Source organism: Schistocerca cancellata, chromosome 2 (assembly GCF_023864275.1).
Source record: "Schistocerca cancellata isolate TAMUIC-IGC-003103 chromosome 2, iqSchCanc2.1, whole genome shotgun sequence".
In the NCBI taxonomy this organism is placed as follows: Eukaryota; Metazoa; Arthropoda; class Insecta; order Orthoptera; family Acrididae; genus Schistocerca; species Schistocerca cancellata.
In genome coordinates, this window is record NC_064627.1 from 399,641,163 (window position 1) to 399,667,263 (window position 26,101).

General features: G+C 41.1%; 1 protein-coding gene across 1 annotated transcript in view; it reads left to right on the forward strand.

Moving 5' to 3' along the window:
- LOC126161831 (protein takeout-like) overlaps window positions 1–24,035 on the forward strand; it is a 42,001-nt gene extending 17,966 nt beyond the window's left edge. Inside the window, exons 3-6 of the mRNA XM_049917934.1 lie at window positions 1,547–1,694; window positions 7,510–7,643; window positions 13,536–13,688; window positions 23,763–24,035. Coding sequence (XP_049773891.1) covers window positions 1,547–1,694; window positions 7,510–7,643; window positions 13,536–13,688; window positions 23,763–23,920 — 593 coding nt within the window. The 3' untranslated portion in view covers window positions 23,921–24,035. The remainder of the gene's footprint in view (window positions 1–1,546; window positions 1,695–7,509; window positions 7,644–13,535; window positions 13,689–23,762) is intronic.
- Window positions 24,036–26,101: the final 2,066 nt, after the last annotated feature.

A 26,101-nucleotide genomic window follows, 5' to 3' on the forward strand; every position in this document is an offset into this window, starting at 1 on the left:
TGTCAGATAACACAACAGTCTTTTCCTTGTGTGTCTCGCACGTTTTCGTTGATTATTCCACGAAGCTGGAAGATTCTACAACGTGCGCGCCTTTTGCTCGGTGGGTTTTGCGCTGCCCATTATGAGGTTTCGTAGCAATACGGATTTGGAAAGCAGTCACTTCTACACAAAACGGGTGGATGCCTTCATTTTCAAACAGAGAGGTACTGTCATCACTTAGCACTTCCTATTTATTAGAAGAAAGTCTGGATTTACTATATTCTTTCCTCTATTAAATTTTCATTTGTTCAAAGCATTTTCATCTTCTTTAATTTAAGGGTCTACCTTCCCATCTCGAAAATGAAGTTTATTTCGCGCTTAAAACACAACGCCATTTTCATCATTTTCCTACATTTTTCTTAAAGATTATCAATTACATTTTCTGAGATCGAGTGCTTAGTGCTTCGCTGAGGTCTATGTGTTTCACTTTTCTACTGTTTTGTCGTCTCAGAGCGTATTTCAAAGAACGTACCACTTCCAATAGCACCGCAATAACTTCAGCGTTACATTCATTTGTGTTTTGACTTCTATTTAAATCGTCATTGTTACGTCTTGTGCGGAACCACTCTCTCATGATGGACTTACTACCAAACATTTGAACTGGTACACAGGTTCACGAGTTTTACGTGGCACGAATCCATGTTGAACATTTCGTATAACTATTAACACGAAGTACTCGTCCATGTGCGACTTCGTTATCACGTTGACGTGACGACATATTTTTTTCCGCTACATTTGTTAAAATATAGCGTACCACACTCTCGAAATTCCACAAGTGACCTCATTTCCTCGTTGCTTTTAAGTTTATTTCTGGAGTTAGTGTACTCCTAATCTTGACTGCAAAAGGAAAAGATTGATGCAATAGATAGAGGGCCTCACGGATTAGTGTATTTGGTTGTAGAGGGAAGCGTGGGATAGGGGGAAAAGAGGCAGGTAAACTTTGTGAATGTAGGCCTGAACTTGGTTCAATAAGCAGTATTAGGAGGAAGTAGGGTGGAGTAATTATGCAGATGAGGAGAGAGGTTATCGTGGAGATCTGCATCAAACCGGCCTTCAGACTGATAACTAAAACATCAATCATTAGCTATTGAGAATCCCCATCAATCGTACATTTGTGAAGGTAGTTCGTTTTATGTTGACTTGGTTAAGGTATGGTACAATGTCCTGTATTTGGGTTCACCATTTGAGAGATTTTATATGTGAAAAAAGGGAATTGTGTTGGACACAGTGGTTGATTGAGGGAAGCCTTTTTTCCCTCGAGAAATGACTTCGATCTTGGTGCTTCCTTCTCCTGCTCGTAGACCAATGAAAGTATGAAGGATGTTTGTCTGTAATATTTCCTGTATTTGCAAAGTAAACACACATTTCCGCAAAAAGCAATCATGGATAATGTGTATAAATCTTACTGTGGTGTTTGAGACGTATGGCCTCGGTATTGGCTTCGGGGAGACACAATTATGAAACGTGCCGAAGAGGCCTGTATGATAACAGTTGCTCCGTTTCTCAGGTGACCGCCAGTACAACGTTCCGCCGCTGAACCCGCTCAAGGTGACTGAGATCAAGGTGAGCGGCGGCGAAGGCAGCGTGGGACTAGACATCACTTTCCGTGACGTCAGCTTCCACGGCTTCACTGAGGCGGTCGTCAAGGAGACTAAGTGAGTACTGGTTCAAACTACTTTCACGAGGTACGGGAAACCTCAACCGTGATAACCCACTGCGGAAGTGTGGCTGAGCTGTCTGGCGGTACGTTTGCATGTGCCGCCAGTTTATAACACACTGTTTTAAGTTCATTTCTAAGCTTTGAGATGCCCAATCATTTACGCAGTACAACACCGTAAAACACCGTGACAATGAGATTCTTAGAGGTGCTGCAGATTTAGGTTACCTGCTGATTTGTACTTTCTGCCCAATAAAGTTTGCAATATGAAATTAATTAGTTTACGATGTTTAGCAGATTTGCGAAGCTACGATCGTAAATCAGTGTGCAACAGCAGGTTGATTCAGATCTCCGCAACGCTGTCGTTTTAAGCTGTTAGCTGTTCTTTAGAAACCAAGCGCGAGATTTTCGTGTTCTCTCAATCGCTACGAGCGTAAATTACTAGTCCTATAGAAAAAGTGTGCAGGACGGTTTCGTAGGTCATTTAATTTAAAATTTTGCACTGGGATACGTTTTCTTTAGAGGCCCTAGTTTTCAATCTATTAAGAGAAACGTACAAATGGCGACCTTCAAACGCACCTCTGCTCTCATACTTCACCCCCACAGGTGAGGATTTCTAGTACGTTGTTCGTAGACCTCCCTCCTACTACTGTACTGACATTTTCTGGTCTTCAATTATAGGTCGTATTATGCCACTGGTTTAGTCGAACAAATACAGATTGTAAAATTGATGTTTGTGTAAATTTTACTTAACAATTTTGTGAATTTTACCAGTATAAAACAACAGTTACATCGTTGTATTTGTCAGGGCTTATGACCACAAAACTAATGTATTGTAAGGATTAAGTTTGGATAGAATTGTCAACGTAATTAGTTTCAATTTAATGCTTACGAAAGGTGTTTTGCGTACTTTACCCTCACGGGTACAATTAAATTAACACTGTTAACGAAGTAGTAGATTATGCTGGTGGCTTAATGGCGCAATCAATAGAGACCATAAAAGGTCGAATATCGGGAATAGTTTGTCTAGTCGGGAATTTTTTACAGTAGTAGGAAGGAGTATCACGAAAAACATACTAGAAATCCTAACTCATGAGAATAAGAGTGGAGTGGAGGTGCGTTTGAAGGTCACGTTTGTACGTTTTCCTAGAATATCTCGCAAAACATGGTCACTAGAGAAAATTTATCCTAGAACAAAATTGTAACTGCAATAAATGTTCTAGAAAAAAGTGCTGCTCATTGTTTTCCGGTACCACTAGTAGTCTGCGCGTAGCGAGCGAGAGAATTTGAAAATCTCGGTCATGGTTTATGAAGGCCAGCTACAACGTTGCGGGTTTCATAAAACGACAGCGATAGGAACACCTGAGTCACCCTGTCCATATATAATTCCTGATACGAGTCACCATACAAGAAACAGTGAGACATAGTTTTGGATCTAAAGCGATGTAGACAGTTCCATCTATTAATCAATATTTCAATAACTGACCTAAGCATTTTGGTAAGGGACTGCTCGGACTTGTACGTTGGTAGGCCTTTTAAGTAGGCTGACCAGCGCTAGTCAACTGGGATCATACTTCACGATAGTTCCTTCAAATTCGGCTCTGCGTTATTTAAGACCAATTTGATGCTGTTTAAGGTCTTGGTATATGAAAGATAGTCATGCGTATTTACTGTAACGTTATGGACTTTGGAAACATGTAGCAGAAAGTTGAAATGGTTTCCAAATGATATTTTGCCTTTTCTTCCTGTAATTAAGCTCTGGGAGACCAAAACCGCTGAAGATAAAGCTTTACTTGCTGTACGGCTGATGGTTAAAAGTACATATCCTTAAGTATCTGACGGCTGTCTAGAGCATTAATTTAAAAATTGTCTTCGATGGGTGATGCATATAGCTTCTGGCCGGGTTTCAGCTGTTGCCGTCCCCGTTTTCGTGCGATCTTCTCGTGGTGTAGTCCTTGCGGAAAGACCCGTGCCTACTATCTTTGCGAAACTGTTGCCCTCAGCCCAGCTAGTCACCACTTGTTCTGCCGTTATGCCAGATAACTGGCAGTGCAATATGCCGATATGATGCTCTCCTTTTCTTCATGCGAATGGCTCGACTTTTGTCAATGTGAAATACGGTGATAAGCTGCACGTGATCATCCTCTTGGCGTGCTGTGTAGCGATCTCTTGTTGAAAAGTTCCAGTGACGTGAGATACACCCAGTAGCCATCATGTGCTCACACTATTTCTTATGTATAGGAAAGGCTTTCTTCCCCAATCAAAATATGCTCGCAAATGGATGGAAATACTGAACTATAAGTTTGGTAGTGTTCGGTGAAGATGTTCTTGGTATATTCTGTCTTTTTCGTCTGCTTATGACGCCGACATGTTCGTTTCCTGTCGAGTCTGATGTCAATGATCCTACCACTGAAGTGTACGCACCAACTCTTTGCCCTTCCTACCTGCTCATTTCTATCTCTACTACCGTTAAAAATTTCTTATGTTGCTGACATTCCTTCCATTTGATGTATAATATACAAAAATACGTATCAGAAAGAAATAACACTTTTCTATACGGAGGAAACGATACGGATAAGGAGAAGTACAATATACCTAAGGAAGTCTTACTTCCCTGAGTCACCTGCTGTTAGTATGATTTATTGGAGAGACATTCACTGTGTTCGGCAGTAGTTGGTGCTTTGGTATCACCCAACTATTCAATTGTGACCAATGGTTTATTAACATCAGTAAGGATGCTTGAATCACTACCAATTTTTTCAGTGATTACTAAAAATTAGATAGCGGATAAAAACAAAACTTTCCTCCATGTCAGTACCAATTCCGTCACTGTGGATGTTTTTTGGCAAATATCCAAAACACATTTCCCCTCAACGAAAAAAAAACGGTGCTTGCTTTTTTTAACGAGTTAAATGGTTCAAATGGCTCTGAGCACTATGAGACTTAACATCTGAGGTCATTAGTCCCCTAGAACTTACAACTACTTAAACCTAACTAAACTAAGGACATCACAAACATCCATGCCCGAGGGAGGATTCGAACCCTGTGACCGTAGCAGTCGCGCGGTTCCAGACTGACGCGCCTAGAACCGCTCGGCCACACCGGCCGGCTTAGCAAGTTAACATGGAGCTAATAAACTATTTAGTACATCTAAAAACTAATAATATGTTTACCGAGTGGGGCGGCGCCGTCGGGAGGACGATGGTTCAAACCAGCGTCCGGCCAGCCTGATTCAGGTTTTCAGTGATTTCTCTAAATCGCTTCAGGCAAATGTCGGGATGGTTCATTTGAAATGGCACGGCCGACTTTCTTCCCGGTCATTCCCTAAACCGATGGGACCGATGACCTCGCTGTCTTGTCCCCTCCGGCAAATCAACCAACCAACGAATAAATATGTTTGTGTCACTGCAGTTACTACACTCATGAGGATATAGTTTGCAAATATAAATTCATACGTTCGTACTACATTCCGTGAACTACTTTGTTTAACATGTGTGATATCATGTTAGGGAACTGATATTTGCGCCATTTCCTCCTAGTTATTCATTTAAGGCCACTGATATAAATTTCTATTACCTCTAAATGGTCTTTTTACAGTCATTCTGCAAAATGTATATCATTTTTGGGTCAGCTACTGTGACACTGTGGTCTCCTTCACTGGCATTTTTCTCTATTGCTGATATGTTACATTTGTTGGGTCTGAAACGGTTTGCTTGTAGAAAAATATTATGTAACTCCTACGCATTTCTGCTATAGAATTTATTGCAGTGACAGGAAGACACTTCACATTTACTACTACTGCTAAAACAGTCGGTTGACGGGTGTTGTGACGCACTATTTCCATTTCTTATAATTTTTATTCTTTTATTTATTTTTTGTCATTGGTGGTGGCAAACGTAATTTTAATCGTAAACAGGGCTTAGATATGTTCTTTGGTCTTCAGTCCATGTTATATGTTATTTTATGTACTTAGGGTAACTTATTTCATAACTTCCTATTTCCTATGTTAGTTCCAAAGGTATTAGTGTATTTAGTTCTGGTTGAGCTCGAGAATATGAGAACATCCTTGAATGCAGAAGGCAGCCCCATATCGCCTGTTTCTTCACTTTGGTCTCACTTTTCCTTTGTGGCCGTGCAATCTAGATCTTGCTCTTATTACAGTTTATTGGCGTATCTACCTCCTTACTCTTTTAACCTTAACTGTGGTTCCTATTTGTATTTCTGATGATAGTACTTATAGGCCTGACTAACCAAACATGCATTTAATGTAGGGTGTGCTTGTATATCTTGAGTTTGTTCGCATTTCTAGTTGAGATATCTTTTCATTTTCATTTACTCTTTCTCTTCATATCGTTCGTAAGCGTGATGTGCTACAGATATAATGCCAAGTCCTGTATTTTCATTCTATTGCCCTTAAAGTTTAGTATCTCTTATTTAACCAGAAATTAATCTGCTTGTACTTTTCTAATTCCTGTAAGATTTATTTCTAAAAATAAATGTTTCCTTCTTCATACTTTACCAAATTTTTGGTTCCTGCCTGTGAGAATACTCCTATTATTATTACTAGGGTTCTCAGTTTCTTACTTCTTGAGATCTTTTCATTTGTTTTCTTATTCTTCAGCTCTTCTTTTTTTTAGCTAATATTTGTTTTCTTTTTTACCGTAGAATCCAGAATCTTGTCCTCGAATCAGTAAACTATCAGGAAGAAGTTCTTTATAACCTGGTGTGCAAAATTTAAAGACGAAAGTAGCTTTCGCATGATATGTCATTGTCAAGTATTACAGCTCAATAAATTTGGTAGTCCAGGTATGGGGAGACATGGTGTTGAATGGACGTACTGACCACCAAATTCTGAACACGGTATGCTCACAGGTCAACGGTATCATGACGCGGTACACCATCTCCATATATGTCTCTTCAGTAGTTTCGGCTCTGACACCATTTTATAGATCGAACATCGCAGGTGAAGGAGCTCTTGGAATAGGTATGTATTTGGCAAATGGACTGGTCTACCCGTTCCCTCAACTTAATTCCCGCCGAGAACGTGTTGGACGAGTTGGAGAGACGTATTACAGCACGTCCTCATACACCAACGACCATCCAGCAATTTTCTATTGCGTTAGTGGAGGAGTAGGACGCCCTACCACAAGAGTACCTTACCAAAATACATGGAAGCACGTTGTAGAGGGTGCATGGCCATCTGTGGTGACCTTTCGTCACACATCCTATTAAGAACAGTGTACCGCCGTTTGTAATGTCCAGTGGACCATTATGAACCGCGGTGACTATAGTACAATCACAGTTCTTAACAAAAAAGGATCATTTCTGTTTGTCTCATTGCGTATGTCTTTGCGCTATTTTCTCTACTACACTGTAGCATTTCATATTATTTATAATCCAAGTTTCCTCGACCTCTGTTACGTGGCAGTGACACATCTTGCGAAAGTTACTTTCGTCCGTAAGCTCTACACCCCAGTGAGTCTAATAGTTATACCTCAGTCTCGTCTGATTCTTTAGGAATGTAGCTCATAGCATGATAAAGTGAATTTTGATTTACAAATAACAGTAACGAATATTTTTACTGTCAAATGATGACCAAGGTCGACAATTTCTTCCAAATCGTGATTTGTATTTTGTGATGTGGCCGTAGGCACAAATCACTCCTTAAGATCCATGAAACCTGTTCAAGTATGAGATCTCTTAAATCTTTGCGTTATTTCCGCCTTAATTAAAGTTATGTGCCTAAGTAGTATCATTATTTGGATTCGTGTGGCTGTAAATTTTAATGGCAAGTGTTTCCGCCTTCGTTACAGCTTCGACCTCGCCAACAACAAAGCGGAAATTAAGGCATCCGTCCCGGTGGGCCAACTGCTGGGGAAATACGAGGTGGACGGCAAAGTCCTCCTGCTACCGATCAAGGGCAGCGGAGATGCCAACATCACACTCAGTAAGTTCGCCGGCGCTTATCAACTACTCGACGTACCTGTTAGTCTTGCTACAGTCGTGAGTCGGTCACAGTCATATCAGACCTACTGAACACAGACATTTTTCAACTTTCACAGGTTTCTCGGTGCAGATATGTTCTGTATCCATTTCAAAATTGACTGAAACCTCATTAAGCATAGTTTTGAACTAATTGGTTTTACCTTGCTGGTTTATTCAGTTTTTGTATGAAATTGTTATTCACGTAGAGACATGCTCACATCTATATAGACGGCGCAGAGTTTTCAGTACGCTGTATGGTGACATGCATTTTACCACTAGTCGTCTGAAGATGGTTGCTTAGTCAAGGGAAACTAGTCATTATATTTTAATGTGTTATAATGTACGCGATAGAGATAATGATATATATATTTTTAAGAAATCTGTATGCGATCGCTTTCTCCTTCTCTGACAATGTTAGATATAACTATTAAAGCCGTGCACTAAACAGGGAATTCAAAATTCAAAGCAAACCCTTGTTCTGTTTGGCAAGTACTCTCACCTCTGGTGTTATGAGGAAGTGTTATAATAGCATAAGTTTCACTGCTGTTTAGCCTTCTGACATTCCACGCTCCGACTTGCAGAATGTTACCCTTTCGTTGGTTATTCAATCTTTTTCTCTTGGCACTCCACCCTCTGAAATCCGAATGTGGAAGTAATTCGAACATTTCCTCCAATGGACAGATCATTATGGTACTTCTTCTGGTACAGGTCGTGAGTATCCTCTGAATACATACTACATGTCTTTAATCCAGAGGTTTTCTTTGCCCTCTGCATTTCTGATTCTTTTTCTTTAAGGCGCATTTTTTCACGATAAGGGTAAGAGGTTGCCCTTGACCGCTATCCACTCCACCACTATCTTTCACAAGACCGTTGTTACTATGTTAGTGACACCTTGTACAGGAAAACTTCGACTACCATTGCTAATAGTTTTAATTCAAAATCTAATCAGTAACTTAGAAGCTTATAACTGCAGTAGCTGCGAACTTGTACACTTGTCTAATGTTATAGTCTTATACTAACAACAAGACAACGATCCAATATTAGTGTAGCCCCCATCCATGTGTAAACACTCCATATCCTCTCTTAGGAAATATTTAACGCCCTTCAAAGCCCCCTCCCCACCCTGGACCGAAAAATCACGCTTGGTTTCTGTACATTTTATTAGCTGTAGATTATACACTGAACTCTCCCCTTTTCTAGAAAGCTGTAATTCTGGTCATCTCATAATTTCAGAAAACATCATCTTGAACAGCATCCCCATACAATCGGTTACCTACATATCTCAACACAAAGAACTCCATAGGAGAAAGTATTAGGCATATCAGTTCTGAAGCTATCGTTTTTAAACTTAGTATAGTTTTATATCTATTGATTATTTTTTAAATTAAAAGATCAAAAGAAGCCAAGTGGTCGGTAACATCGTGCCGATAAATAGGAGGTAATGTATGTAATATTTATGTGATGAAATTCTAACGCGAATCAGTAAAAATACGGAATTGAGAAAGATGACGAACAACGTGGCTACAAAATCTGAGAGAGTGGTTTGGATGCACGTCCCTAACACTGATTAGATATGCACAGTTAAAAACAATATTAACCGCTTCTCTGAAGGAAGGCGACACCTTGAGAAGAGAAAGAAGATCAAGACCATGAAAAAGTATATAACAATTAAATAAAATATAATACTTTTATATAGATGAGACATGAGGCAGGCAATCACGGTTATATTGTAATGTGGTACTATATTGGAACTGAATAGATCGCTTCAAAAAATTAATGCAGCCGGTGGAAAATGCTTTATAACTCAGATTGCTCCCCTGATACCTTTCGGATTTATTTGCGTAATCATAGACCGAACAGAGTTTCTGGGAGAGCATAAGGGAACAACTGACAGGAATGGGGGAAAGAAATACAGTAGAAGAAGAATGGGTAACTTTGAGGGATGAAATAGTAAAGGCAGCAGAGGATCAAATTGGTAAAAAGACGAGGGCTAGTAGAACCCCTTGGGTAACAGAAGAAATATTGAATTTAATTGATGAAAGGAGAAAATATAAAAATGCAGCAAATGAAGCAGGCAAAAAGGAATACAAACGTCTCAAAAATGAGATCGACAGGAAGTGCAAAATGGCTATGCAGGGATGGCTAGAGGACAAATGTAAGGATGTAGAAGCTTATCTCACTAGGGGTAAGATAGATACTGCGTATAGGAAAATTAAAGAGACCTTTGGAGAAAGGAGAACCACTTGTATGAACATCAAGAGCTCAGATGGAAACCCAGTTCTAAGCAAAGAAGGGAAAGCAGAAAGGTGGAAGGAGTATATAGAGGGTCTATACAAGGGCGATGTACTTGAGGACAATATTATGGAAATGGAAGAGGATGTAGATGAAGATGAAATGGGAGATACGATACTGCATGAAGAGTTTGACAGAGCACTGAAAGACCTGAGTCGAAACAAGGCCCGCGGAGAAGACAACATTCCATTAGAACTACTGACGGCCTTGGGAGAGCCAGTCCTGACAAAACTCTACCGTCTGGTGAGCAAGATGTATGAGACAGGCGAAATACCCTCAGACTTCAAGAAGAAGATAATAATTCCAATTCCAAAGAAAGCAGGTATTGACAGATGTGAAAATTACCGAACTATCAGTTTAATAAGCCACAGCTGCAAAATACTAACGCGAATTCTTTACAGACGAATGGAAAAACTGATAGAAGCCGACCTCGGGGAAGATCAGTTTGGATTCCGTAGAAATGTTGGAACACTTGAGGCAATACTGACCCTACAACGTATCTTAGAAGAAAGATTAAGGAAAGGCAAACCTACGTTTCTAGCATTTGTAGACTTAGAGAAAGCTTTTGACAATGTTGATTGGAATACTCTCTTTCAAATTCTGAAGGTGGCAGGGGTAAAATACAGGGAGCGAAAGGCTATGTACAATTTGTATAGAAAGCAGATGGCAGTTATAAGAGTCGAGGGGTATGAAAGGGAAGCAGTGGTTGGGAAGGGAGTGAGACAGGGTTGCAGCCTATCCCCGATGTTATTCAATCTGTATATTGAGCAAGCAATAAAGGAAATAAAAGAAAAGTTCGAAGTAGGAATTAAAATCCATGGAGAAGAAATAAAAACTTTGAGGTTCGCCGATGACATTGTAATTCTGTCAGAGACAGCTATGGACTCGGAAGAGCAGTTGAACGGAATGGACAGTGTCTTGAAAGGAGGGTATAAGATGAACATCAACAAAAGCAAAACTGGGATAATGGAATGTAGTCGAATTAAGTCGGGTGATGCTGAGGGAATTAGATTAGGAAATGTGATACTTAAAATGGTAAAGGAGTTTTGCTATTTGGGGAGCAAAATAGCTGATGATGGTGGAAGTAGAGAGGATATAAAATGTAGACTGGCAATGGCAAAGGAAAGCGTTTCTGTATGGAGTGTAGCCATGTATGGAAGTGAGACGTGGACGATAAATACACTCCTGGAAATGGAAAAAAGAACACATTGACACCGGTGTGTTAGACCCACGATACTTGCTCCGGACACTGCGAGAGGGCTGTGCAAGCAATGATCACACGCACGGCACAGCGGACACACCAGGAACCGCGGTGTTGGCCGTCGAATGGCGCTAGCTGCGCAGCATTTGTGCACCGCCGCCGTCAGTGTCAACCAGTTTGCCGTGTCATACGGAGCTCCATCGCAGTCTTTAACACTGGTAGCATGCCGCGACAGCGTGGACGTGAACCGTATGTGCAGTTGACGGACTTTGAGCGAGGGCGTATAGTGGGCATGCGGGAGGCCGGGTGGACGTACCGCCGAATTGCTCAACACGTGGGGCGTGAGGTCTCCACAGTACATCGATGTTGTCGCCAGTAGTCGGCGGAAGGTGCACGTGCCCGTCGACCTGGGACCGGACCGCAGCGACGCACGGATGCACGCCAAGACCGTAGGATCCTACGCAGTGCCGTAGGGGACCGCACCGCCACTTCCCAGCAAATTAGGGACACTGTTGCTCCTGGGGTATCGGCGAGGACCATTCGCAACCGTCTCCATGAAGCTGGGCTACGGTCCCGCACACCGTTAGGCCGTCTTCACGCCCCAACATCGTGCAGCCCGCCTCCAGTGGTGTCGCGACAGGCGTGAATGGAGGGACGAATGGAGACGTGTCGTCTTCAGCGATGAGAGTCGCTTCTGCCTTGGTGCCAATGATGGTCGTATGCGTGTTTGGCGCCGTGCAGGTGAGCGCCACAATCAGGACTGCATACGACCGAGGCACACAGGGCCAACACCCGGCATCATGGTGTGGGGAGCGATCTCCTACACTGGCCGTACACCACTGGTGATCGTCGAGGGGACACTGAATAGTGCTCGGTACATCCAAACCGTCATCGAACCCATCGTTCTACCATTCCTAGACCGGCAAGGGAACTTGCTGTTCCAACAGGACAACGCACGTCCGCATGTATCCCGTGCCACCCAACGTGCTCTAGAAGGTGTAAGTCAACTACCCTGGCCAGCAAGATCTCCGGATCTGTCCCCCATTGAGCATGTTTGGGACTGGATGAAGCGTCGTCTCACGCGGTCTGCACGTCCAGCACGAACGCTGGTCCAACTGAGGCGCCAGGTGGAAATGGCATGGCAAGCCGTTCCACAGGACTACATCCAGAATCTCTACGATTGTCTCCATGGGAGAATAGCAGCCTGCATTGCTGCGAAAGGTGGATATACACTGTACTAGTGCCGACATTGTGCATGCTCTGTTGCCTGTGTCTATGTGCCTGTGGTTCTGTCAGTGTGATCATGTGATGCATCTGACCCCAGGAATGTGTCAATAAAGTTTCCCCTTCCTGGGACAATGAATTCACGGTGTTCTTATTTCAATTTCCAGGAGTGTAGTTTAGACAAGAAGAGAATAGCAGCTTTGGAAATGTGGTGCTACAGAAGAATTCTGAAGATTAGATGGGTAGATCACATAACTAATGAGGAGGTATTGAATAGAATTGGGGAGAAAAGGAGATTGTGGCACAACTTGACTAGAAGAAGGGATCGGTTGGTAGGACATGTTCTGAGACATCGAGGGATCACCAATTTAGTATTGGAGGGCAGCGTGGAGGGTAAAAATCGTAGAGGGAGACCAAGAGATGAATACATTAAGCAGATTCAGAAGGATGTAGGCTGCAGTAGGTACTGGGAGATGAAGAAGCTTGCACAGGATAGAGTAGCATGGAGAGCTGCATCAAACCAGTCTCAGGACTGAAGACCACAACAACAACAACAACAGACCCGAGTGCACTGAGGGTCATTACTACACGTATATGCAACATAAGCCGACAGTCTAATCAAGTAATCTGTTAACTTATGTTACATACACCTACATCTAGCAGCGCTCGTATCCTTTGATCCTCTGTGCGCTTGGATACTTGATGATGGAAATAAATCCGAAACACGTTAAGTGAGCAATTTGAGTTATGAAGTAAGTTTTCATCGGCTGCATGACTTTTTTTGAAGCGACCTGTTCAGCTCCAGTACTGTACTACATTGCAATAATACCTCCAAATAGGTATTTTTAGCTCATACATAAGTGGCTACACTAAACTTCCACAGTAAAGCATTCTGACAGGTCATAGCTGCAGTGCATTTTGTTCACTTTGATTTGTTCACACCTCTTCATCATCTAGCATAGATCTAATCATTTTAGACTGCTCTTTGTTTCACGTCAATAGTTATATTTATTTTCAGTGATCATCAGGGAATCGTATTATACTCATATTTATACACTGTAAGAAGTAGTTCAACACTGGACACACGGATTACCAGTAGATGTAGTACACACGCCTAAATCTGCTTATTTTTCTTAGCTGACTTAGATGTCGACATCACGGTGCAGTGGGAACTGGAGACGAAGGACGACGGGAAGGAGTACATCAAGCCCGTGGACTCGGACATCAAGTACGAGATGAGCCGCGCTTACATGTACCTGGAGAATCTGTTCGACGGGGACAAGCTTCTCGGTAAGTGGCATCAGACTTCTGTGAGGAAAGAATTTACTGTCAGAGCACAAGCTATTGAGTAAAGCCTTCTGTTACTCGTTACGGGCATTGTTCAAGCCCAATTCTAAGAAACAAAATTCATATCTTTCCTTGATTTTATATGTAACTTTGGATCAACATTGGCACAGCAGCTCTCCTAAGTGGAATGACAGTGAAACAAATTATAGGAATCGGTGAGTCGGCTGTCATTAGTCGATTACAAAATTAAGACAGGCTATTGAGCGGTAAAGACGGCACCAAACGTCCTGAATCTTTTTGTGTCCATGTTCTTATTACAGCGTTCTTTTAATGTGTGCGTTTAGTTATAAGATGCAAAAGTATTTATTATTAATTAACCGTGAAGATCTCGAAATGCTCTACGGTGTATAGACCATAGCGGATTAAAGCGTACAGCTGTGTAAAACATAAAAGGTGCAGAAGAGTGAATAATGACAAAGTCATCAATTTCTTTGGGTTCAATGAATTTTTGGATAAATCTGTTATTTTATTAGTTCTGCGAATGAGAGGTTTATAAATCAGTGTCTCTGAGCAGCAAAATCAGCTGTCAGCTAACAACAGATAACACCGCAAGCTGCTACTCGTGTGGTGGTGATTTTCAGTTCTAAGAATGGTTTGATAGGGCTTTCAACGCTAGTCTGTCCTATGAACCTCTGTCTCCTCGTAACTACCTCAACCTATACCCATTTGAACCTGCGTATTGTACTCATCCAGCCCTTAGTGTCTTTATACATTTCTTCAGAATTCAAATTGATCTTCCCCGAGGTCAGCGTATACCAGTTTCTCATTCTTCTAAATGTAATTCGTATCATTATGTAGGAGCTACTGGTTGTTCTGTAATATTACAATTATCAGCTCGTGTCTTCGCTTGAATCGTAAAAGTTACATACTGAGGTTAGTTCACCTAGCAGATATATCTTGCAAACAACGTGAAATAGTTCTGTCATGGCAGGCTCTCTCAAGAATCTCAATGATACTGGAGGAAAGTCGTCTACACCAGGTCTCTTGTTTCGTCTTACATCCTTCAATGCTGTCTTAAATTCTTCTAGCAGTAGCATGACCCCTGCTTTTCATCATCTACTTTCTCTTTCCTTTCTATAGTACTGTCTTCTAGTTCACTTCCCTTGTGCATTCCTCCTATCAGCTTTCCCTTATTTGTCTAAAACGGTTTGCCTTCTGAGCTCTTGATACTTACGCAGCTGCTTCTGTTCTCCCCAAGAGTTTCTTTAATTTGCCTATAGGCAGCATCGGTCTTTCCCACAGTCATGTATGCTTTTATATCCTTGTTTTTGCCATATAGCCATTCCTTATTTTTAGACGTCCGTTTATTGCATTTTTATACATTCGCCTTACATCAGTTAAATTCAGTGCCTCGTGTGTCATCAAGGTTTTCCACTAGGCATTGCCTTTTTGCCAGTTTAAATCTATGCTGCCTTAACTATTTCATATTTCAATATTGTGATTCAATTTTTACTGTATTCCTTTCCTCTGTTTTAGTCAATCATTGGGTAAGGGTCCCTTTGAAACTATCAACAACCTTTAGCTCTTTCGGTTTATCCAGATCGCATCTCTTTAATTTCCTGCCTTTCAGTAATATCTCTTTTTCAATCTATAGTTCATAACAAAAATAACGGTCAGAGTTCGCATCAGCCCCTGTAAATGTTTTGAAATTTAATGTCTGGTTTCTAAATCTCTGTCTTCTGGAACCTCTCTGTGTCTGCAAGCCTCTTCTTTTTTCATGATTCTTAAAGCAAGTGTTGGCAATGATTGAAACATATTCTGTGGAAAATTGTACCAGGCGGCTTACGCATTCATTCCTACCCCTGTCCCACTCTCCCACGTCCATATTTCATCTTCACTTCCTTTCTCTACTATCTAATTCCAGTCCTCTATCGCCATTAAATTTTCGTGTCACGGAGAAGGCCTACTGTAATTTATTTTTATTCTAAATTTTTTATGCTAGATTGACCTTGCGTCGATGCCACACAAAAGTATAGAAGCGCATTTCAAAGACAAACGTTCTTAAAGAAGCTTTTGGTTGAACAAACCATCTTTGGGGTAACAGCAGAAAGAGCCATTCGGACAAGGATTGAATTAAGAGGATGCATATAAAATAGTCTTTATAGCAAATGTATTTTCTAAGCTCAAGAGCCTTAAGTATACTGCATTGACAGTCTTTGCAGAGGTGGAGAGCGTGTGCTCTCCAGATACGTACTGGTGTACAGCTGCTGACAACAGAAGATTATAATTCGTCGCTACAGATACAAAGATGTAGTTCGTGTGCCTCGCTTTGTCTCCCTGTTTCGTGTTGTACTGCAGGGCTGGGCATGAGAGCAGACCCCGGAAGGCTGATGGGCAACGCGGATGGCTCGTTACGGAAGTGCAGCTTGTCTGCAGGGAAAGTTTCAGCAGAGACCAAGACTGGGTTAAGGTGCAAGCGACGCCCGTGGGGCCTTGCGTATCATTGACACGGTTGAAAGTGTATGACGGAAAACGGGTTGGGGAGGGGGAGGGGGGGCGCCAAATGAGAAGTTGCTTGTGTGGAAAAACGTTCCCAAACCGGCGCTGACGGAGTCTGTAGCTGTCCTGCCCATCGCATGCTGAAAACACGATCCTATTTCGGACCGCAGTTTAGGTCCAGTCAATTTCGAAACGTGCCAAAATATTTTAAAATTCATGGTCGTCCATATGTAAAGTAACAAGCAAATTACATATGCTTTTTATTAAACGTTTCCTAAATTCGTTCATTTAATCTTACACAGAAACTCTAACTTGGAAGCAGGCCTACTCCATGCGAGAAAGAAACGCTCCTTTACAGCAATCATTATATTTTCATCTCTTTTTCTGATACCTCGATGTTCAGTGTTAAACTATTTGTCATTGCTCCAGTAGCATTTGCATCAGAGAGACTACTTCCATTGTTTAAGTTAATTTTGATGTTGATAAACCTCTCTTACAGTAGTGATGCAAGCTGCCGTGTTATACAACTACAGGAACTTTTCAGGAGGATAATTTTTGTAAGAGATTTCCAAACTTTCTGTAGTATTAAACTCTACCTTACCGTGAGATTGCACTGAAAGTCAGTGAGCTCCTAGAGAAATTCAGGAGGAACCTTTTCTCCGTCCATTGCAAAAGAAGATGCAAAATATTAAAATCAAATAAAACCAATTTAAATGTGTAAATCTATTATTAAAATTTTCTCTCAGAAGTTATAGCGCAGTAAAAAAATTAATTGCAACGTCATTTCCATGTTTCCTTTCTCAGAGTTATTCACTTAACAGCTAGTCAAACGTTTCGAGAGTACACACACTAGCTTTCTGAAAGAAATTTTCTCTTGAAACTCAAAACGATGTAAAATGATTCCGTGCAAAGATGTATTCAAGAAGTGCAGGTTCTTGGTTGGGTCTGTTAGAAAGGCAAAATCTTATGCCTTCTGAGGGTCTCAGACTCTTTCACTGGCCTTTGTTTCATATCCATCAATAGCGCTCTGTCCTTAAGGAAATGCGAAAAACGCTCGAAACAAATCCTTCTGGTCTACCAGCGTACTTCACAAAAATAAGACACACCGCCATTTTCACTGAGGAGATGTGTCAGTAAAGATGTGACTTTCAGACGCCCGCAACTAATTCGTATTTCAGAATGAATTTATCGTCTTCCCACGGCGAATTAAAGCATAAAGATTTTAATTCTTCTTCGGGCATTTTACTTTCAGTTGTTCTGTCTAATTACCACCAATTAGACTTTAACACTGCATCGACACAATGTCAACTGTCCCTGGTGCCGCGCGTTTCGGTTTGCAGTGAGCGTTGCCACAAGATTTGGGGAAGTGGAGGAGGAATTTCTGTCTGGTAGAAAGAACGGGGCGTGGGGGGGGGGGGGGGGTGGATGCAGGGACAGCAGAGGGCAAGCAAGCTGGGCCTCTGTGGGCGCCCGAGCCCACAATATCACATTTTCCCAACCTTGTATTGTGTAGTGAACAACTAGTTCACTAAAGATGCAATACGAACGCTGTTTGATAAGATGAAATCGACTGTAACATTTCGTTGATTAAATATTAAACTGATCTGACTTCGTTGCAATATAAATTGCGTCTAATTGTCAAAGACATTCCCTTATGTGTCTTTAACACAATGATTCCTATAAGGAACCATTGTTCGTCTGGTGAAGTTTGTGAATGCCATACATAAACGTCTGCAGCCAGTACTCAAAATCAGGGAATTGAGACGAAATACTTAAAAAGCTAAGAAGCGGAAATTCTCGTCCAATTCAAATTGTTATACACATAAATTACAGAAATATCGAAGTATCGAACGTAGGCAGTTCATAGGCCCCATCACGTAAAAACCTGTAACCCCGCATTTAGCGATGGCCGTGTATCCTGGGAACGACAGGCTGCAGACCGACGGCTGAACATCGTCCTGGAGCATTAAGGCAACAAGTAGGAGGGGAGGAGACTATTATTGGCGATGATACTTCAAGCTTTCAGATAGGATCGTTTTTAGTCTCTTGAGACACCGAAACACTGTCCGTGGTTGATATACAAGGTGATCAAAAAGTCAGTATAAATTTGAAAACTGAACAAATCACGGAATAATGTAGATAGAGAGGTACAGATTGACACACAAAAAATGTCCGACAGATGGCGCTTCATCTGATCAGAATAGCAATAATTAGCATAACAAAGTAAGACAAAGCGAAGACGATGTTCTTTACAGAAAATTCTCAATATGTCCACCATCATTCCTCAACAATAGCTGTAGTCTAGGAATAATGTTGTGAACAGCACTGTAAAGCATGTCCGGAGTTATGGTGAGGCATTGGCGTCGGATGTTGACTTTCAGCTGTCGGTCGATCACGATACACTTCCGACTTCAGGCAACCCCAAAGCCAATAATCGCACGGACTGAGGTCTGGGGACCTGGAAGGCCAAGCATGACGAAAGTGGCGGCTGAGCACACCATCATCACCAAACGACGCGCGCAAGAGATCTGTCGGACATTTTGTGAACTTTGTTGTTTTTTTTTTTTTTGCTTCTAATAAAACCCCATGTCATTCCAAGCATGTCTGTCAATTTTCACCTCTCTATCTACATTATTCCGTGGTTTATTAAGTTTTCAAATTCATACTGACTTCTTGATCACCCGGTATTATTTCAACGTTTTCGATACTAGCGCAATATTTTTTATATCTTGGACAGACAGTTTGTGACAACCCACTGTTTATGCTCGTTGTACGTTGATCGGAGGATGGCCGGTGATGATGCAAACCAATCAAACTCTTGTTCATGTTCATGGGGATGTGCAGCCAGATTGATCTTAAGTACCATCTATGACGATAGCCGTTTTATTTCCTCTCAGATAATCACAGGACACTATTTGCAAATACATTCGAGTGAAATTCTAAATAGTATACAAAAAAGGTCTTGCAGCAAACTAAACCGTCACTGGGAAGCAAATTTTGCACTTCATTTTTCATGTTATTCCACTTGATAAAGAGAGAGGCCTAGAGTCATTTATCAAAATTCCATCCTTTTGTAATAATTATTGTTGCAATCTGTGCTACTTCGACATTGAAATTATTTTATTACTACATAAGAGAGGGCTGTTCAAAAGATGATAACTTTCTGAACGCCTGCTTACCCATAAGCGAGCGTTGGTGTCTCTGAGGATGGTGTTTATAAGCGTCAATGTTCCACAGAAAAAATCCTACAAGTTACAAAAACTGTCGTTTAACTCCAGTGAGTATAGTAGTATTCGGTGAAACATGAGAATTTCATCTACCTATTTCCTCTAACTTATTCCCTCAGAGTAGTTTCAAGATACTCTACAGAACGCTCACACATACCAGAACAAATGTTTCCGTTGATAAATTTTGTAAACTACTACTCAGCTGAGGCTTCTACCTCAATTGCGTTCGACGCTGCACTATAATCACTGTACGCTTAAGCCGGTTAGATCAGTAGCTTTGGTCACTATGAACTGACTCACGCTTACTTGTCTTCACTTGCAGAAAAAAAAACATGTTTCGTCTAGAATAAAAAGAAAGTATTGTAGACGAGTTTGTAGGGGAATACTTCAGGACAGACAGTTTTTCATTTCAAGGGATATAGGAACCAAATCAAATGACGTCTCCTGAGGACCTTCTAATAAACATACTTTCCTTTGTTCCTCTGCATGGCAATCTCTCGATACGTCTAAAGTAGGTCAAGGGTTTGCGCACTGGGGAAACATCGGAGAAGAGATGATGAATAACTGTAGGACTATTGGGTTCTGGTTTCCATATTTGTTATAAAATCCACAGTCTGTAACTTCAGTGTGTATACTCTCTGCACCCAGAGACAATCTGTAAAATTGTGGCCAATGTTCAGGCGGGATAGTATCTAAAATATCCCCTGCCTGCGCCAAGTACTGAATAGAAATAGGAAACTTCCTGCCAGAACGGTGATATTCCAAAGGCTCTCATTTGTTTTCATACTGTAAGGGTGATTTTGTGCCTAGTCTTTCTGACCAGTCACATATGACTCGATTATGAATACGTGTTAAAATGCAGTAAAAGAAAGGTATTATACAAACACTGTTCAGAGGATGGTCTTCAAACGTACAGACAATTACGGACTAAATCATTGTATCTCGAAAAGATGGCAGAGAGTGCGTAAACCAACTGAAATATAAAAACAGTCTCTTCTTCCATGGCTCGGGTAAAGGTAAAGTAGATCTGCACTGGTTAAGGAAGGTCAGGTAATGAGCCGAGTGAGGGAGAGAGGTAGAGATTGATGGGCCATTGTTCAGCGGCTCTAGAGCAGTTTTGACTGAGCGGAAGCTTGGTTGATTTTATGGCTCTGCCATGTTTTTCCATTTCTGCCACTCTCATTAAATTAATACGAGGTATCGTAATCGTGAACCGCAAAACGAATGGAATAATTGGCCCTTTTTGCATCAAATTCTAAAGCAACCGCTTTATGACATTAGGTCTTTAGGTCATGGAGATTTTTTTAATGTGAATTTCACGTTGCAGGCCCTTCATTACAAGTGAACGCGCGCTTCTCCTTGAAACGGGCTCCTGTTTAACAGAAACCACCACCTTGGCAATAATTGATAATGTATGAAAGCCAATACATATCAAAAATCGGGTAATGTACCCTTATCTCTTTCTATCCGAGCCCTCTAGATCACACAGGTTTAATTTTTATTTCAATCGACCTACAACGTTTGTGCACGCTCTACGCTAGGTATTTCTCTTTTTATGCTGCCCCTCAGTGCTAATAGACCGCAGTGCATGAAACTGAGTTTTCTAAAGACGCACCTTGCTATCGCGAGGTGAGTAATTGCTATTACGTTAAATTGAGCTGTTTCGGCGATCTTCTATCTATGATTGCTAGGAAAGGAGTATTTAATGTTGTACTATCGGCTATTATTGGAAATTTCGTGTCTATGTATAGTAATTTTAGGCTACATTTCTACTATCATGGTTATGCGAGTTAAGTGTTTAAATTATAACTTTAACCTTTAATGGACACAGTCGTGTGCTCGCTCTGTCACAGCATTTTGTACGGTTTTTATGGGAAAGCTTTGATGCACAACAATTTTTTTGTACATCGGTCTAACAAATCAGATTTCTTCATTGTGTAATTGATTCTGATTTAAGTGATTTGGGCCAACGTTTACTGTATTTCGCAGAGCACTTGCCGTGAAAATCAGCCTGCGGAAAAGATCATTACGGATCTTTTCAAATTTGGATGTCTCTGTCACAGAGACTCTTTTAGCTGTACAGACTCAAAGAGTAGGGCAGAAGTGTATGTTGCTGTTAATGAATTATGCTCTTTAAAAAAAGCAAAAATATACAAATCTAATCCAAAACCACGCATCGAAAACCGATGTGATGGATGTGGTTAGTACCCTAAAGTGGATGACATTTTGTCACCGCGAAGATGTCAATACACGCACTATGCTGTCGGAACAAAAAGTGAATAAAATTCAACCAATACCTTGGCTTCGCAAACGGAATGGATTGTTTTACCTCTTTCACAAAATGTGAAGCAGTTTGCACCATGTCTCTGTGCTACAAAAGACACGAATTTTTTGTGATTATCACATTTTACACCGTTAGAAACGAGTTACAAACTGCGTAATATTTCGCTAGCATTAATATGAAACAAAAGCAAAATAAGAAGAAACTTTTATTGATTATTGTTTCGAATAATACCAGATACGTAGCAGCGAGTCAGAGGTTAATTAAGCTTAAATGAAACGTGACTTGCATGATCATGATAGCACTTTTCTCAATTTTTTATTACTGTTTTCATCGACTGATGTGCCGAGATATTCAGCGAATTCAACTTATCTCACAATTTTCTGTAAAGGAACCGTTGAATGCGTAAAAGGCTTTAGCCTATTTGTGAAATACCATCATTACACTATCTTAATTTCTCGGCAATCTTGGAAACATACATAAAATTAACATTGAAATTTCTGTACGTAAGGGCTAATAAATGTTTTAGATTTTTCAAAATCTTAGCTAAGTTGTTCTTGTTTTCACTTGAATTTTAAACAGAAACCTGGTATTATTTCCCCTGCTGTGTGTGTTGCATTACAAATGTTCACATTGGTTTATATTGCACACGAATCTTCGGTAAGCGTAACCCTCGCCTTTCTTGTGACGTATCCTTCCCTGCCCTGCCAGCTTTCTTCCCTCGCTGTTCCTCTCATCTATACATTGAAGTGGCAAAAGTCATGAGGTACCGTCTAATATCGTGTCGGACCTCCTGTTTCCGGCATACTGCAGAAACTCGACAAGGAATGGTCTCAACAAGTCTTTGGAAACCCCTCCAAAAATATTGAGCCATGGTGCCTCCATAGGCAAAGTGTTACCGCTGCAGGATTTTGTGCACGAACCTACCTGTCGATTATGTCCCATAAATGTTCTATGAGATTCATGTCGGGCGATATGGGTGCCAAGTAATTCGTCGAACAAAAAATTGTTGGCATGGCGTATTGTCATTCGTAAATGTTCCATCGTTGTTTGGGACCGGTTCAGTTGGACCAGAGGACCCTGTCCATTCCAGATAAACAGTGCCCGCACCATTATGGAGCCACCACCAGCTTCCACCTTGCTTTGTTGTCAACCTGACTCCATGGGTTCGTGGGGCCCGCGCCTCTCTCGAACCCTACCATCGACTCCTACCAGGTGAAATCTGGAATCATGAATGTATGTATGTGTGTGAATTCCTAAGGGACTAAAGCGCTGAGGTCATCGGTCCCTAGACTTACACACTACTTAAACTAAATTAAACTAACTAAGAACAACACACACACCCATGCCCGAGCGAGGACTCGAACCTCCGGCGGGAGGGGCCGCACAATCCATGACATGGCGCCTCAAACCACGCGGTCACTCCACGCGTCCAAATCGGGTTCATCTGACCAGTCGTATAGGGTCCCATCGATATGGTCACGAGCTCGAGGCACTTCAGTCGATGTCATGCTGTTAGCAAAGGTACTCGCGTCTGTCGTCAGCTGCCATAGCCGATTAACTCTAAATATCAGTGCACTGTTATAATGGGTACGTTCGTCGTACATCGCACACTGATTTCTGCGGCTATTTCATGCAGTGTTACTTGTGTATTAGCGCTGACAACTCTACGCAAACGCCGCTGCTTTCGGTCGTTAAGTGAGGGCTGTTGCCCACTTCCTGTTCCTGAACACATCCTTGACACTTTGGATCTCGGAATACTGAATTCCCTAAAAATTTTCGAAGTAACGTCTTATACATCCAGCTCCAGCTACCACTCCGCGATCAAAGTCTGTTAATTCTCATTGTGCGGCCATAATCACGTCGGAAACCTTTCCACATGAATCACCTGAGTGCAAATGACAGCTCTACCGATGCACTGCCCTTTTATACCTTGTGTACCCGATACTACCGCCACCTGCATGTGCACATATTACTTTCCCATGACTTCTGTCACCTCAGTGTACTTTGTCCTTTTCGGAAACAAAGCGTGATAATGTGTTGTTGAGAGACGCCTCTTGTGTTGGACAGGAGACAACACGAACCAGTTCCTGAACGAGAACTGGCAGGAGGTGGTGAAGGAGATCGGCCCCGCCCTGGCCGAGGCGCTGTCCCAGGTGGTGACGCTGGTGCTGTCCGGCATCGCCGGCCTCGTGCCCTACGACGAGGTCTTCCCGGAGGCGGTGTAGTCCGCCGCCGGTCACCACGGAACGAGCGACATTTTTGATTCTGTTATTGACATGATGTAGACACTGTTAAGTTCTTGTGTAGTGGTGAAATTAAATCCAAAATAGTTCTTGCTTATGTCTTCGATTATTTACTTGAAACCCGTTTAATACCGTGAACTCTGCGTTTGAAGTAGCATCACCTAACGTCAGCAGATTAGTTACCAATGGTAGCTGACAGTTATCAAATAGTTTTTAGTTTACTTGCAATCCGTTTAAGCGTAATGCTTCTTCAGCCCTCTATATTGGTGTGACACAGCTACAACATTTTCCTGCTGCCGCAAAAAAAAGTAAAGGCACATTTGTCCATTATATCACTGGTCTGTACCCTTTTCTTTCGGGTCCTCTAGCCGCGTCCTGAAGTATTATGGCACCGGCGTTCTAACGTGTACTAAATTTGGAGATCTGTAAACACAGAAAAAATTAATTACTTAACTCTATTTTTCGTGGTGATAATTGAAACTTAATGATTACCTCTCGTACACCACAGATTTATACAGAATAATTTATCTCATTTATTAAGGTGGCATATTACAATTCAGTTGTAATATTACTCATGTTGGAGCACTCTTTGACCTTTACATCGCCTTCAAGGTGACCATGTGATCATGAAGGTCATGCGTGATGTTATCGATGACCTCGTACTCAAGCTGTCATCACACTTGTCAGTGATGTCACCAATCAATAACGTCAGTCAGTCTATAGATCAATCAGTCACTCAATAAAATAAATAATATGCATATAGTAGAACCTAGCTATCTGAGTTGTGCTTTATACCACATTCCCTCTCTTCACCTCCCCTCTCTTCCCACACCCATATCTCCAACCAATCACAGTGAAGCATTAAAAATGAAAGAGCCAATAAAATAAATTCAACGTGACAGAACTAACGAAACTGTGTCAATGGAAAATTAAAAACTTATCACCCTCTGTACTCCAACAGTCTTAAAATGAGACAACCAATGAAAAATTCGAGATGTTGGAAATACTACATTTCCATCAATGGTACCTTAAAAACCACCTTCTCTTTCCAACCAGTCAGAGCATAGTATTAATCCGAGACACAGAAAAACCGCCAAAAATTTAGTAAAAAGTTGTTTAACCTCCATGAAAGTCAAAGATATACATTACTTCTGGAGTAAAAACGGTGACAAGTTACATTATTTATGTACACATAGATATCTCTGAAGTAATGTTAAAGTGATGCTAACGTCAAAGTTATGCATTAGTTACGCACACATAGCTGCTTATCTCTGGCATAATATTCAGAAGTCAACGGTATATCTTATGTATGTAAAATGACATACACAAACACACAAACATCACACAAACATGTGATCTCTCTGTATTTCATATGGCAAATACTACGCCCTCTCTCCCTCCCTCCCTCTCTCTCTCTCTCTCTCTCTCTCTCTCTCTCTCTCTCACACACATACACACACACACGTACACAAATGTCTGAAATTACCTTATCATTATATTCCGGAGTGAATAAAATGGGAAACAACCAATTTTCAGACATTACTTTTACAATATAACTGTCACACACAGTGGGAATATATGAATTCAAAGCACATTCTACATCGTCTTCTACACTTTTTATAACATCATATATTGCAAATAGCAGTTCCTTGCAATTTAAGAAGATATGTTGAACAAATCCATTGTACAGCCAAGATTTCACTTCTGTATCAGCCTCAATGAAACCGAATGGCATTCAATGGGATGAACAAACACTGTACAGTATGAATAATGTATATTTAATTTAGCAATTTACCAGCTTGTACTGGAACAGGAACAGTTCTGTGTAGTAAATACTTTCATATATATTGTATACGTCAGCAACAGCACAGTGTTCAGAAACAATAAAGCTCTTTCTCTGAAACGAGTGTATTATCGTCTCATTCACTTCTGTAAAGCTTTTAAATCACCACTCACTTTATACATGAGAACTAAACACTCCTGCGAATAATATAAAGAATCGTAACTGTATTCTTTTAGAGATCTAATACTAGTATCGCCTATTCTTCGACTATATGATACTTAGTGAATAGAAACTGAATTTTTATATACAAACAATTACGTATGAATGTCTTCAAAATCGTTATTCACTCTTCTGCGATATATTTTGCACATGCTACCACT